This window comes from Cnephaeus nilssonii, assembly GCF_951640355.1.
Source record: "Cnephaeus nilssonii genome assembly, chromosome: X".
In the NCBI taxonomy this organism is placed as follows: Eukaryota; Metazoa; Chordata; class Mammalia; order Chiroptera; family Vespertilionidae; genus Cnephaeus; species Cnephaeus nilssonii.
This window is the reverse complement of record NC_137071.1, coordinates 74,793,287-74,808,307: the sequence shown is the minus strand read 5'-3', so window position 1 is coordinate 74,808,307 and position 15,021 is coordinate 74,793,287. Positions and strand designations below refer to the sequence as shown.

The window sequence follows — 15,021 nt, the reverse complement described above, 5'->3', positions numbered from 1 at the left end:
ATTCAGGGGCCAGCAGACTATGGCTTGCATGGGCCAAATCCTGCACACCATGTGATTTTTTAAATCCCCACCCAAGGACATGTTTATTGATGAGAGAGAGAGAGAGAGAGAGAGAGAGAGAGAGAGAGAGAGAGAAACATCAATTGGTTGCCTCCCTATGTGTCTGACCTGGAATTGAACCTGAGACCTTTTGGTGCATGGGACACTGTCCAGCACAGCACACCACCAGCTTTTATAAATAAAACTTTATTGGAACACAGCCATGCTCTTCATTTATATATTGCTGATGGCTGCTCTGTACTATCATGTATGGCCTACAAAGCTTAAAATAATATGGCCCTTTACAGAAAATGTTTGCCAACCTCTTCACTAACTCATTAGCATAGAGCCACCCACTAAAGCTTTCCTGATGACAAGAATCACTGGAGAATGCTTGTTAAAATACAGATTCCTAAGCCTACACCAGACTTAAAAAGTCAAAATCTCTGAGGGGGTAAGGCCCAGGAATTTATGTTGTTGAAAATGTCCTAACCCATTAAGCATAGATTCATTGAGTACCTTAAAGCTGAGACATCTGAGCTCTTCGCTGACCCATTTTTCCTTCAAGCAGCTAGGAGTATCCTTTTGAAATAAGCACCCTTTCTGGATAAAATGAATTTTGGCTTGAAACATGGGATTAGAATTGCTAAGTACCCCCAGGGTCACTGCAAACCCCTTGAAGCAAATATTAAGCCAGCAGCTCAGTGGAATGAGCAATAGAGAAGAGAGCCTGCCTCTCCCTCAGGACTGAATTCAGCAGCTGGTGATTCTTTGGCTATTCTTTGGTGGTTCTATTAGCACAGATTTTAGAGTTGTGTTCTCTCATATCTTAGCCAAACATGGGTGTATGGCCAAACATTTTAGTGCGTAATAGAGCCCACTTTGATAACTATGAAAGAATTTTCAGAGGATAAAGCTCAGGTTCCTGAAGCTTTGACAGCCTCCGGATTCTCCTTGTGAAAGACAGTGAGCCATAGGGAGGGAATATGTTACTTGATTGCCACGCCCTCAAAGATGGCGGTCCAGCTGGGTGGGCCCAGCCTTGCCGTGCGCCTGCCGTCCCGGAAGGGCTGAGGGGACTGGGCACCGCCATCTTGTGGCTATGGGCACCACCATCTTTAAGGGTTTGGCAGTCAATTAGCATATTCCCTCCTTATTGGCTGCTGGCTCACTGTCTTTCACAACTGATCCTACTTATAAGCAATTCCCATAGCAAGCACTGTGGGAGCCTGAGACAATCAAGAGCCATCCTGATTTCATGGGCCCACTAATAAGGGACCCAGGCAGCCTTCCTTCATGTGGGACTGTCTAGAGGTTAACATGTCATCTCCCCAGCTTCCAAGGCCTCCCACAAGCCACACATGACCCTCACTCTCCATCTATTGCCTAATCAGGTGGTTCTGCCTACAGCTCCCTGGACACACTTGGCTCCTCTGTGTCTCTTCACCACCTTTTGTGGCCTCGTTTCCCTTTTGCTCAGCTCAAATACATCCCTAAAGCCCAGCTCAAATTCTACTTTGGTCCTGAATCCTTCCCCAACTCCTCCATCCCCCACCCTGTATTTCTTATAGCACTCCTTGTTAATCCACATGGCAATCACTCATGTCTCCAATAGGTTGTAAAAGAGATGGCTTATTATATTACTACTAGAGGCCCGGTGGATGAAAATTCATGCACTGGATGGGGGTCCCTCAGCCCGGCCTGCCTCCTCTCACAGTCCAGGAGCCCTCAGGGGTGGGAGGCGACCCGAAGATCAGGGGAAGGCGACACCCCCATCACACCTCTGCTGCTGCCACTGCCAGCAGTGCAAGCCTCGGCCAGCCCTGGTTACCTGAGCCTCATGCGGCCCTGGGCAGCTGGGCAGCGCCATCCAAGGCTTGTCTGAGCCTCAGGCAAGCCCTGGGTGGCTGGGCAGCATCCATCTGAGGCTTGCCTGTGCCTCAGACCAGCCCTGGGCAGCTGGGTAGCCGCTATCCGAGGCTTGCCTATGCCTTAGGCCGGCCCTGGGTGGCTGGGGGGCTGAGGGGACTGGGGGACTCCAGAGGCAGATGCGCAAAGCAGCCAGGCCTGCCTGGAGGTGGGCCCAGCCTTGCCGTGCGCCTGCCGCCTCGGAAGGGCTGAGGGGACTGGGCACCGCCATCTTGTGGCTATGGGCACCACCATCTTTAAGGGTTTGGCAGTCAATTAGCATATTCCCTCCTTATTGGCTGTGGGCGCCACCATCTTTGAGGGCGTGACAGTCAATTATCATATTCCCTCCTTATTGGCTGTGGGCACCGCCATCTTTGAGGGCGTGGCAATCAAGTAACATATTCCCTCCCTATTGGCTGTGGGCACCACCATCTTTGTGATGGCATGAGGGTCAATTAGCATATTCCCTCTTTATTAGATAGGATGTCTCCCCCTAGCACCAAGCACAGAGTAGCACAGACAAAAAAGATAGCTGATAGCTAAGGTTAATAATGAATTAATCAATCAGCAAATATTATTTGAGTATCTAATATATGGCAAGCACTATACTTTAAGAGGCTCTGTGAAAAAGCAATTCTTCTGCAGTGGTTCCAATTATGTTGGCTTTTTTTCTGGCCAGGTGGCTCTAAGCTGAGGGTGACTCTTTGGATATAGGCTAAGTTTTCAGAACCAGAAAATTAGGGTTTTATTTGAAGGGACTGTCTGCTTGCTTTACCAGGACCATTCTAGGTCACAACCCAGTACTTTATTTTAAAAATATTTTTTGAGGACATACTATGTGCCAAGGTCTAATGGTACCAAAATTAATACATACTCAATCAATTGTGGGGAATAGTTGGTCACTCAAAGATTAAGAACACCCTTAAATACATATAGGCTTGATAAGTGGCTATCTATGCAGAATGGCTTGAGGGGCCCTGGGAAAGGACCACTGTGATTGCCCAATAAATCTCCAAATGGTCTGCCATGGTATGAGTAAACTCCTTTAAAAAGAAAATATCACCTGAAAGAGACTACATATTAGACCAATAGTTCATAATATGTATCTTGGCTACATATCAGAATAATATGGGGAGTCTTTCAAAAGACCAACACCTGGGCTCCATCCCCAGGGCTCAGTCAGGGCTAGAGCCCAAATATTAATATTTGTAAGAGCTTCTCAGGTGGTTGGTTCCATTGCATATCCAGGGGTGAGAACCACTATATTAGACCCTTATCAGCCACGGAATGTGGGAGCTGGCAGGAGCCATAGAGATTGTCTGGTCCAATGTTTCCCAAATTCTACTGAGCACTACATTTACTTATGGCTCTTATTAAACATAGATCATTGGGCCACATTCTGGAACTATTGGGACACTGTCTTCCAGAAGAAGTGGTAATCAAGTTTGAACATAATGAGGGTTTGGTAAGAGGCAGTAGCATCCATGCACTCATGAGATGCCAAGTGATTGCTGTGGACACAGTACTATGTTCTGTGATGTAGTGGGTATAACACTGAACATATGCTAGGGAAGAAGCTTTCACTATAGCTTTAGAGAGAAGATTCTCTGAGTTGATTTTTCTTCTTCACAGTAGTTATGGTCTATAAAGTCACCTCAAAAACTAAACTAATGAATACTGAACAGTTGCTCCAAGGGGAAAAGTGTGTGTATGTCTCAGTTATATTATAATCTTAAATTCTAAAAGCAACTCATCCTATAGTTTCTATTTTCTTTATTTTACCAGGAGAAAATGAGGTTCTGAAGTGTTAAGTGACTTGCCTAAGGCCACCCCACTTACAGGGGTGAGAGCTGGGATTTAAACCCTATGCAACTGTCTCCAGAGCCCGAGCTTTTTGCGCTATAGTGCACTGCCCCCTACCATCTTCATCCTCTGGGATACCTCTGTATGACAACTGAAACAAGAAGACAGAGTATTGACTTGTTTGACCTCAGCTGGTAGTGTGTAAATTGGGAGACTCAAATTTTTCATGCTCTGTGCATGTCTGTAAATAATTAGAAAAGTACTGTGAGTGTTAATTGTGTGGTTAGAAATACATTTAAGGAATAGGCAAATTTGCAAACACAGAATCTGTTAATAACAAAGATCAACTGTACATAAATTCAAGATTGACATTCAGTCAGGATGCACAGGTCTGACCACACCTATTGCTTTAAGCCTCCTGGGTGCCACCTGACCTCTCCCCTGGGACCTCTTTACAAATGATAAACCAAAGGGTTAACACCCAGCAAAGTTAGAAGACCTCCAACATTCTGCTCTTCTGCCTGTGAATGGCCTGCATTCTGATTAGATGTTCCCTATTGTACAGGCTGCTAATTGTTTTGACGATCACCTCTGTGTATATGTGTTCCCCCACACTTATGCTCAAAAGGTTTAGAGAGCACAGGCCAAGTACTAGAATTTAAGCTGAGGGTAGGAACTATATCTGTCCTGCGCACTGCTATATTTCCAGTCTGGAAGAGCACCTAGAATAGTAGGCATTTAGTAAATGTTTGATGAATAAAAGGATGAATGAAATAGAAACTTTCACTGAGGTTAATCAGGAACAGGTGTTTGGAAGACATGAGTCTTGTGCCAAATCTTAAAGGAAACAGCCATCTAGTAGAAGAGATGTGAAGTAATACAAGGACAGAAGTCGCAGGGCAGTAAGACATAAGAAATGCACAAGGAGGAGAAGGAAAGCAGCCTGGCCATAGCAAAGAGGCCATGGAATGGGACAGTGGGGGCATTAGAAATGGGTCAATGGGATGATACAGTTGGGACACAGATGCAGGGGCGTGTTTGGCTTTTCATTCTGAAGCCAAGTTTGAACATTTTAGCTTAGTTCAGGTTGCTGCAATGGCTGAAACTTGGGTTCCCTTTATTCCTTCAACAAATATTTATTAAGTGCCTACTCTATGCCAGGTGCTATTCCAGGCATTGGGGAACACAGCAGTGAACAAAATACAGTCCCTACCCTTGTGGAGTTGACATTCAAATGAGGGATATAGACAACAAATACATATAAATATAATATTTCACAGGAATGTAAAATGTTACAGCCACTCTGGAAAATGGTCTGTTAGTTTCTTTAATAAACTAAACATACATTTAATATATGACCGAGCAGTAGCACTTTGGAGCATTTTCCCCAGAAAAATGAAAACTTATGTTCACAAAAAAAAACCTGTACATGAATGTTTATATCAGCTCTATTCACACCAGCCCAAAACTGAAAATAACCCAGATGTCCTTCAATAGGTGGATAACTAAACAAACTGTGGTATATCCACATCATGGAATACTACTCAGCAGCAAAAGGGGATAGACTATTGATGTATGCAACAACTTGGATGAATCACAAGGGCATAATGCTGAATGAAAAAAACCAATCCCAAAAGGTTACATATTATATTATTCCATTTATATAATACTAGAGGCCCAGTGCATGAAATTCATGTGGTGTGTGGGGGGGTGTGTCCCTCAGCCCAGCCTGCACCCTCTCCAATATGGGACCCCTCTCACAATCCAGGACTGCTGGCTCCCAACCGCTCGCCTGCCTGCCTGCCTGATTGCCTCTAACCGCTTCTGCCTGTCAGCCTGATCATCCCCTAACCAACCCCCTGCCAGCCTGGTCGATGCCTAATTGCTCCCCTGCTGGCCCGATTGCCCCTAACTGCCCTCCCCTGCCAGCCTGGTCACCCCCAACTGCCCTCCCCTGCTGGCCTGGTCACCCCTAACTGCCCTCCCTTGCCAGCCTGGTTGCCCCTAACTGCCCTTCCCTGCCAGCCTGGTCGCCCCTAACTGCCTTCCCTTGCCAACCTGGTCCCCCCACAACTGCCCTCCCCTGTAGGCCTGTTCCCCCCAACTGTCCTCCCCTGCAGGCCTGGTCCCCCCCAACTGCCCTCCCCTGTAGTCCTGGTTGCCCCCAACTGCCCTCCCCTGCAGGCCTGGTCCCCCCCAACTGCCCTCCCCTGCTGGCCTGATCGCCCACAACTGCCTTCCCCTGCTGGCCATCTTGTGGTGGCCATCTTTGACCACATGGGGGTGGTCATCTTGTGTGTTGGTCAATTTGCATATTACCCCTTTATTTTATAGGATTCTTGAAATGATGAAGTTACAGAAACTATAGAACAGATTAGTAGCTGACAACTGTTGAGGCATGAGGATGACATAGCTATAGATATAAAAGGGCAACATAATGGGTCCTTTTAGTGACAGAACTGACCAGTATCTTGACTGTGTTGGTGGATACATAAACCACACATGTGATAGACTGACATTGAACCATATACACACATTGTATTGATGTTCTGACTTTGGCTTGCTATTGATATAGTACTATAGATATGAAAGATGTAAACATTGGGAGAAAACAGGGATAAGGGCACACAGGGATGTCTCTATTAGACTTGCAAATTCCTGTAAATTTAGAATTATTTATTATTTATTTTTATTGAATTTATTGGGGTGATATTGGTTAATGAAGTTATATAGATTTCAGGTGTACAATTCTATAATACACCTGCATATTTTCTTGTGTGTTCACCGCCCAAATCAAGTCTCCTTCTATCACTATTTATCCCCCTTATACCCTCTCTACAATTATTTCAAAATAAAAAATTTAAAAACTAAGATTTTAATTCTGATGAAAAAATTATGTAGTATCAGGAGATAGTGACGGGTAGATGCTAGGGAAGTCGAGGAAGACTTCTATAAAGCTGGTGACATCTGAAGAGACCTAACAAATTAACTCACAGTGAATATCTGATCAGATCAGTACTTCTAATGACACAACAAGCATGTGTTTAGGAGAGAACTGGTAGCTATTTTCATGACAGAAGATTGAGGAATGGGGACTGACTGTCCACTGCCCAATAGGCAACTACACATTCACAGTAAGGTGGGGAAGGAGGGGCCTATTGGTAACACTCTCCAAGGGAGGGCAAGGCTTCCTTGCTTAGAGACAGAGGAGAATTGTGATTGACAAAGGCCTAGCTGCCAGGGAGCAAGCATGTCAGAGGGGGCAGGGGGAGGAGAGAGAAGGAAGGAGGGAGAGAATATGTGTGCATGAATGTACTGTGTGAGGTTCACATTGACACAGAAGAGTGCTGGGGGCCAAGGGGAAAGGCGGTTAGTGTCAGAGTTTGAGTTGAACCCTATCCCTCTGACTCACATCTGTGCACTGTCCTGGCTTTGCACAGAAATGTCATCTCTCTCTGGAAAATCTTTCCTCCATCTTTCCCTAGGAAATCATGCTGTCCTTAAAAATCTAGCTCAGGTGAATTCTCCTTTGTGAAGCCTCATCTGATTTCATGCTCCCCACCCCCAACAGATGTGACCTCTCTGATGGCTACAGCATGGGTGTGGGATCTCAGTGCTGGTGTATAGGGGAGTGTTGAGGACACTTGGAAGGGACAACCAGACTGAAGGTGTAAGAAGGGCTCTGAGTTTTTCACACAAAAGTTTTACACTTGGATTTGTGCATTTGGATGAAAATTACTATAAGGATGTAACCTAGTAATGGACACTAAGTCTTCTGAATCCAATTCTTAAGGAGTGGAGCCTGGGAATTTTCACTTTTAATAAGTAGTCCTGCTGACTATATAATCAGGCAAGTTTGGGAAACATTACTCTAGTTTAAACCCTCAATGTATGGATGAGGAAAGAGGTTCAGAAAAGGGAACTGACCTTTTAACTGGTCACATAGCCAATTTGTGACTGAACTAGGACACAGCTCAACCTGTTTGTCAAACTGTCCCTCATCAGTAACTAGAGGCCTGGTGAACAAAACCAGTGCACTTGACGGGGGGAGTAGGCATCCCTCAGCTCGGCCTGCACCCTCTCACAGTCTGGGAGCCCTAAATTCTAGCACCCACTGTCTACAAAGACTTTATGGGAGTTAAACACTGGACAAGTATATTTTCATGGGGCACAGCAAAAAAAAAAGAGGTATAAAATATGTCTGGAACTGTGGTAATGGGCAGCTTTAGTGGGGTAAAGCAGAGGGCACAGGGCAGAACATAGTAGAGTATAGCCCTTCAAAATCCTCAAGCCTTGGATGTGAGAGCAGACAAGATGTTCAGAAGATATGTTTTAAGTTCACTCCTAAATCCTTGGCTCACAAAATGTTGGTCCTAGTTTCTTCTCACATACTGTCCCGCATCACTATCACTTTCCAATATGGAGTCCTCACATCTCAGGAGGAAGGGTGGATGGCAAAGAGGCTCACTCACCTGATGAGTGTGCAGAACTGTAAGAACGATGAATTCCTTAGCGCTCCTACAGAGAGAAGAGGGAATAGGAGAGTAGTGTATCATGCACTAGGTATTCATCTAGCACAAGAAGCAACACCAGAATTTCCCCCTGGGCTGCATTCAGGTATATGGATTAGGACAGGGGGCTGCCTCGCCTCCCATCATTTGTGGCAGCTGACATAAATCATCCATATAGATTCACACAGGCATTTTAAATGGTATTACTGTTATCCCTGAATTTGTCATTTTTTCAGGTCTACTTTTTTATAGTCCTTCTCACATTCTCTCTGTAGAAATCCCCAAACCTTAGGAGCAAATTTATCTGTAGACTAGAAAATTCTCAAGGAAAACTAAAGGTCTGAATTGTGGAACTCAAAGGGCACACAATCAGTCTCAGGAACCATGTACTATGATTAGTGGCAATTTGGTATTTAAGCAAGAGGGGAAATTCAAAGGAAGAACCCAAAGGAGGTCATTTGGTCATCATGACTCATACTCAGCAGATTTGTTTTAATTGAATGACCAAAAAACGAGAACCAGGGGGCCATAGATGGAAGCCAAGACTCTCCAGATAGCAAATATTAAAAAAAGATGAAGAATTTGAAACTCTTCCAACAAGAATTATGCCAATGATCAAACAGGCTGTGAGATATGAACATCTTCTCCCAGGGATATATAATCCTTTAAAAGAACTAAAAGTACTGGAAAGAATTTGCCTTGAAGGAGCGTCCTGTCCCCTCTTCTTGCTGTCCTTTTAAAAATGTTTCTGGAAACAAAGATATTCAAGAAGCAGAGTCAAAATGCTCTTGGTTCTGGTATTCAAGAAAGGCCAAGGCCCCCTGCTTAAGGACTTGGAACATTACCCATATTCAGTGAGGCAAAGTTCCGGGATGAATCAGTGCCAGAGTCTGGGAAGCTCCCAAGAGAAGGAAGAAGTTGTGTTCCAAGGAAAACACAATGAAAAAATCTCTCTTGAAGAGGGCAGGGACATAGTGTAAGTAGTATTATGTGACTTGTCTGCTCCAGCCCCTGCCACGTCTTCCCATTTCATGTAGAACAAAGCACAAGTCCTTATAGTGGCTACAATTCTCTCCCTTCCATATCCCACTCCACACACTGGCTTCTCTCCTGTTCTGCAAACATGCCAGACACATTCCTGTCTTAGGGCCTCTGCCCTGGCTCTTCTCTTTCCCCAGCAACCTCACCTCTTTTAAGTCTTCCTTCAAATGTCACCTTCTCAATGAGGTGGACACTGGCCATGCTATTTAAAGTTGCATCCTGTACTCCTGTGCCAAGCACTACTGATCCTCTTTATCCTGATCCACTTTCTAGTCTTCAATAACACTTATCAACTTCTAGTATATTGTACAATTACTTATCATGTTTATTGTTTATAGTGTATTTCATTCCACTAGAATGTAAACGCTAATGTGCATAGATTTTGTCTGTCTCATTCACTGTTGTATGTTCAGTGCCATAGAACAGTGTCTGGTGCACAGTAGACACTCAATAATAAATATTTATTGAATGAATGAATGATCCACTAGCCCCTGAGGTTATTAAATGAGCAAGCTCTGTTTTGACCTGAAGGAGCTCTAACTCCTTCACAAAATTGGGCTAACTCATTCTAGGGTGCAAAGATATCCACTGGAAGCAAAGCAAAGGCTTCTGAGGGGTCGGGCTGGAAGAACCCCAATGTGTCCTGATGGGGTTGAAAGAACTCATTTCATACTGGTGTGGTAATAGAGGGAGAAGGGTGGAGGGTGGGGAATACAATGCAAAACTGAACTTATAGAAGAGACAAACTAAAGCTCCTTAGAGACCAGACACATTTCAAGACATTGAGCTGGACGAGGAGCATGTTAAGGAGGGCCTGCTATAGACTTCAACAGGAAGCATTCCAGCCTTAACTGATTTGGCTCAGTGGATGGAGCATTGACCCGCAGACTCAAGGGTCCCGGGTTCAATTCCGGTCAAGGGCATGTACCTTGGTTGCAGGACGGATCCCCAGCCCTGGTCAGGGCCCTTGCAGGAGGCAACCAATTGAGGTGTCTCTCTCACATTGATCTCTCTCTCTCTCTCCCTTCTACTCACTAAAATTCAATGGAAGAATATCCTCAGGTGAGGATTAACATAAAAAAAATACAATACATTTTTTAAAAAAGAGGCAGCAGCTGCCGAAACCGGTTTGGCTCAGTGGATAGAGCGTTGGCCTGCGGACTGAAAGGTCCCAGGTTCGATTCCGGTCAAGGGCATGTACCTTGGTTGCGGGCACATCCCCAGTAGGGGGTGTGCAGGAGGCAGCTGGTCGATGTTACTCTCTCATCGATGTTTCTACCTCTCTATCCCTCTCCCTTCCTCTCTGTAAAAAATCAATAAAATATGTTTTTTAAAAATTTTTAAAATAAAAAATAAAAATAAAATAAAAAAAGAGGCAGCATTTCAAACCCCTCCAGAGCTAGTAGGAGGGTGTTGTTCAATACACAGGGCACTAAGTCTGCCTTTGAATGGGAGGCAGGGGCTTGGGGACAGGTGGGCTTTGGGAGAACAAGAAAGATGAGTGGGATAAAAACACTCTGAACCAAGAGGGTATGAAGGAGATGGAGGCAGAGATGGAACAGACTACATAAGGCAGAGAAAGAGAGAGCGCCAGCACATGGTTCCATTTGAGGAGATACTGGTATAGCCAAGATACCCTAAACAGAGGTTAGCCCATAGAATTTAAATTCTTCACCTCTGTACTCTCATTTCTTATCAACAAATCTATGCAAGGGGGTATGTGGTTGGTATGTATGTGTGCATGTCATGGGAGTTTGAGATAGGGGAGTGTGTATGGTGTATGCATGTAAGCATGTGACATGGGTATGTGTGTAGTGCATCGTTTGCATGGTAATGTGGTGGCATGTTATGAGTATATGTGTAGGGTGTGTGTGGTGTGTATTGTGCATGGTGTGTGTATAGTTTGTGGTGGCATAGTGTGAATCTGTGGTGTGTGTGCGCTATATGAGGACATGGTGTGTGTGTGTGTGCTACGTGGTTTGCATGGTGTGTGTTATGTGTGTATTAGCTGGTGGCATGTTCTATGTGAGTTGTTTGTGTGGTATATGGTGGAATGGTTTGTGGTGTGGGGGTATATAGTCTGCATGTTGTGTGTGTGTATAACTGTATATGTGCTGTATATGTGGTATGTGGTGTGTGAGTGCTATGTGATAGCATGGTATGTGAGGTGTGTGTGTGTGTGGTATGTGGGGTGAATGGTATGTGCATGTGATGTGTATGTGGTGTGTGGTGGCATGGTGGATGTGTGGTGTGTGTGAGCTGTGGTGGCATGATGTGTGTGGTATGTGGTGTGTATGGTGTAAAGAAAAGAAGTCAATATGATTACCCTCATGTACAGATGATGGTGGCCACCTGATACTCCTTTCTCTCTCTCACCTGCCCCCATCTATAGAGGGCATGAAAGGGTCACACACACCATGAGTAAAATCCACAATGGTAGGTTCCCTTCCTCAACCCACTGGCCAGGGATTTGGATTTTCTCCTTGGCTTTTTTTTTTGGATGGGGTGGAGAAGTGAAAAACAATGTCTTGCTCACACTGTGCTTATCTCAGAGTGTTCTTTTAATGGCATGTTTGGTTCTCATTGGTCACTTGGTCTGTCCCACTGCAAAGTAAATAAAAAATCAAGGGGTTTCAGTGAGATGAGTAGTGAGGTGGAAGGTGAGAGGTGAGCTCTGGCAGGAGGCTATTCTTTGTGTCTGCTCACATCAATGCAGAAGGCTAAGCCAGAATGTGTGATGATGCCCCTTGGGGTTCCAGAAGGGCTGGACCTTGAAGTCCTGGGTAGCCAGAAGCCCTGGATAGGGCCATTGTTCCTGGAAGGGATCGTTTCTCAGTGCCAGGGAGGACCATGGTAGCCCTATGCCAATGATGGGGAATGGGAAGGAGTAGTGCTCAGCTCCTGCCAAGGCGCAGAAGGCCTCTGTTACCTGATGAGTTCTATGAACCTCTCCCTTGGGGCTTCACTCACGTCCTCCTCATTAATAGCCACAATCTGGTCACCAGCCAGGAGCTTGTCCTCAGAGGGGCCTCCTGCAGAGGAGAGGAGAGAGGCATGAGGGCCTGGGGCCACTGGTGGGAAAGTGCAGGTCTAAAAGAGTCACCAGAGTCTGAGGAAGCTGAAGTGGGTGCTGAGGCCTATAGGAGATAGCGTAGACTGAATGGTCCGGTGGTGGGGGTGCTCTTTGAGTTATGTGGCAGATGGAGGGCAGAGGACTAAAGAAAAAGAATGAAGTGGACCTCCTTTGGCTGAGAGTGGTGTGATAGCAAAGGCCTCAGACTAGGTTAATGACTACTCTCCTCGCTTGGCTCTAAAGAGGAACACAAGCTTCCACTTCACCAGGAGGCTTTTGCTCAGGCACAAGGAATGACTTCGAGACTACTGGAGGTGGTACAGGTGACAGGAGGAATCTTCTTACTTGAACATATTCAAACTCACTGCTCTGTAATGATTTAGGCATTCACTTGCCTGGAGACAAGGGGATCGACTAAAAAACCCAAAGGGTTTATTTTCTTTCAGCTCTGAGGGAAGCTCCTCTCCAATATATGAGGGGGGAAAGGCACAGACCTTACATCACAGGCAGTTGGAAATTGTTTTTTCTCATTCCCATTTCTATTGTTGAGGTTAAGAAAGCCAATCTGTTTGAGGGATGTACTTTCTTGGTTGAGGTAAAGGGTGGGGGTAGAGGGATACAGGCTATTGTTTATCAAAAATCTTCTTGAAGAAAAGCTTTTCAGAGATTGAAGGAGAATGAGAAGTCAGACACAGGCTCACTCAAACCTAAAATAACTGTTTAATGACATATGCTAATATCAAAACAGCCTGGACTCTTGTTTGTGTACACTTGAAAGGACTAGATACCAACTGCTCCCTCTCTCTACAAAATAGTGTGCTGTGCAAATTCCAAAAAGGTGAACAAAAAAATAAGCAACTATGTCACTTGAGCACAGAGCTCATTGGCTCTGTAGCATGGGGCTTGTGTTCCGAGGGTGGCTATGCAGGCTCAGCCAGCAGGGTTCACCACTCCAACTACAATGGCACTCAAAGACTTCAGGAGCAGAGAGTGTGGTGGTGAAGAGTCCACTCTTTTCGGCCAGACCTGGACTCTAATCCCAACTGCCATTCACTGGTTGTATGACCTTGGACTAGACATTTAATCTCTCTCTGAATCTCTTTCTTCATCTGTAAAATGGGAAAATATCTGGACCATAAGAATGTTGGGAGGATAAATGAGATGATGAATATATAGTATTTAAAACAGTTGATTGATGTTGGTAAGAATTTGATAAATGTTCATTATTATATCCTCCCAGGGACAGTTTCTTCAACTCATTTTGTTCATTTTATCTACCTCTACCACAAATGCCAATCTTTTAGGTGGAGGCCACTCCATCTATTCCCTCACTTCCCTTGTCCCTTCCTTCCTTTTAGTGGAAATGGTTCTTAAGAAACTCAGCTCTCTGATGGCAGTGGTAGGTAGCATCAATCTTCTACTGCGTTCACAGAATGGTTTGTTGGTATGCTCAACCATAATCATTTCTCTGTAGGATGCTTCTTGTCTTTTCTAAATACCAAATAAGTCATCTGCATTTGGGAGCCACATAGTCCAGAAACAGCTCTGTGGATAAGCCCAAGTTTTTATTGGGCTGGGCCTGCCACACCCATGGCTTTCTGTGGCTCTTTCCTGTGGCTTTCCTTCTTTCCACTCCTCCAACCCTTCCTCTTTGTTATACCATTTGAAGCTGGGGGCTTCCTTCAGCCCTGTGAATTCTGTCTCCTTTGAAGAGAAGGAAGGGGCTCAGGCTCCTGGTCGTCTGTTACTAAGTCTTATGTGGTTCCTTTTACCCAGGACAAATGTGATTTCTGATCAGAGACTCATAAATCTCTTGTCAAACTCTATGACTGACTCAGGAACCTTAGGTCAGCCATGAACTCCTGTACTGAATTGTTTTTTTCTCTATGCCCTCTAGTTGAAGAGAGAGCTTACAAAAATCTTTTTTGTTTTCCTTTGAGGATTGAAAAATTCATCAAATTTCTGCTAGACCAGTTTGTACTCTGGCTGCTCCTCTCGACTGAGCAAGAAACTGTTGTAAACATCTAAAGCCTCAGGCCCAGCAAGTCAGGAACAAAGCTGCTTTCTGTCTGTCTCTTCTGTCAATACCTAGCAGGTTTGGAACAAAACAATGCTTAGGCCTTTTCCCATTTCATTCATGATGGTATGTTTCACAGTTCAGGTGGAGATTTCCCTTGTTTCATCCCACATGGCCTCATTCAAGCCCTGCTTCCCCTGAGTGGTATCAGCTAGGCTCAGGTGCAAATCCTGACTCTGCTGTTTTTTAGCCAAGTGACCCTGGACAAGTCATTTCTCTTCCTTTCTGCCTCAGTTTCCTTATTTATAAAATAAGAATGTTAGTACTTACCTTGCAGGCTTGGTTGTGAAGATTAAACAAGATTATGTAAAGCACACAGTAGGTGCTTAATCAATGGTAGCTATTGTTATTGCTACTATGGCACTCAGAGATTTCATTCTCCTCTCCTCTCCCTCCCCTCCTCACCCGTCTCCACCTCTCCCTCCATCCCCTTCCCCACCTCCTTTCCTTTCCTCTCTTCTCCTCTCCTCTCCCTCAATTCCTCTCCTCTCCTCTCCCACCTATGATCTGTATCCTGATTCCCGTCTTCCATGACTGACCTAGTTCATGAGTGTGTACCAGTCTCC

At 45.0% G+C, this 15,021-nt stretch overlaps 1 protein-coding gene across 5 annotated transcripts in view; it reads right to left on the bottom strand.

Moving 5' to 3' along the window:
* Positions 1-15,021, bottom strand: part of FRMPD3 (FERM and PDZ domain containing 3) — a 170,301-nt gene that overhangs the window by 77,331 nt on the left and 77,949 nt on the right. For 2 of the 5 annotated variants that reach the window (XM_079764399.1, XM_079764401.1), the window contains 2 exons: positions 12,235-12,337; positions 8,226-8,271 (listed from right to left, as the gene is read on the bottom strand). The exons of 2 other annotated variants lie outside the window; for them this stretch is intronic. In XM_079764399.1, coding sequence (XP_079620525.1) covers positions 8,226-8,271; positions 12,235-12,337 — 149 coding nt within the window. Of the gene's footprint in view, positions 1-8,225; positions 8,272-12,234; positions 12,340-15,021 lie in introns of those variants that run through there. One more of the 5 variants, XM_079764397.1, reaches the window with a different exon arrangement.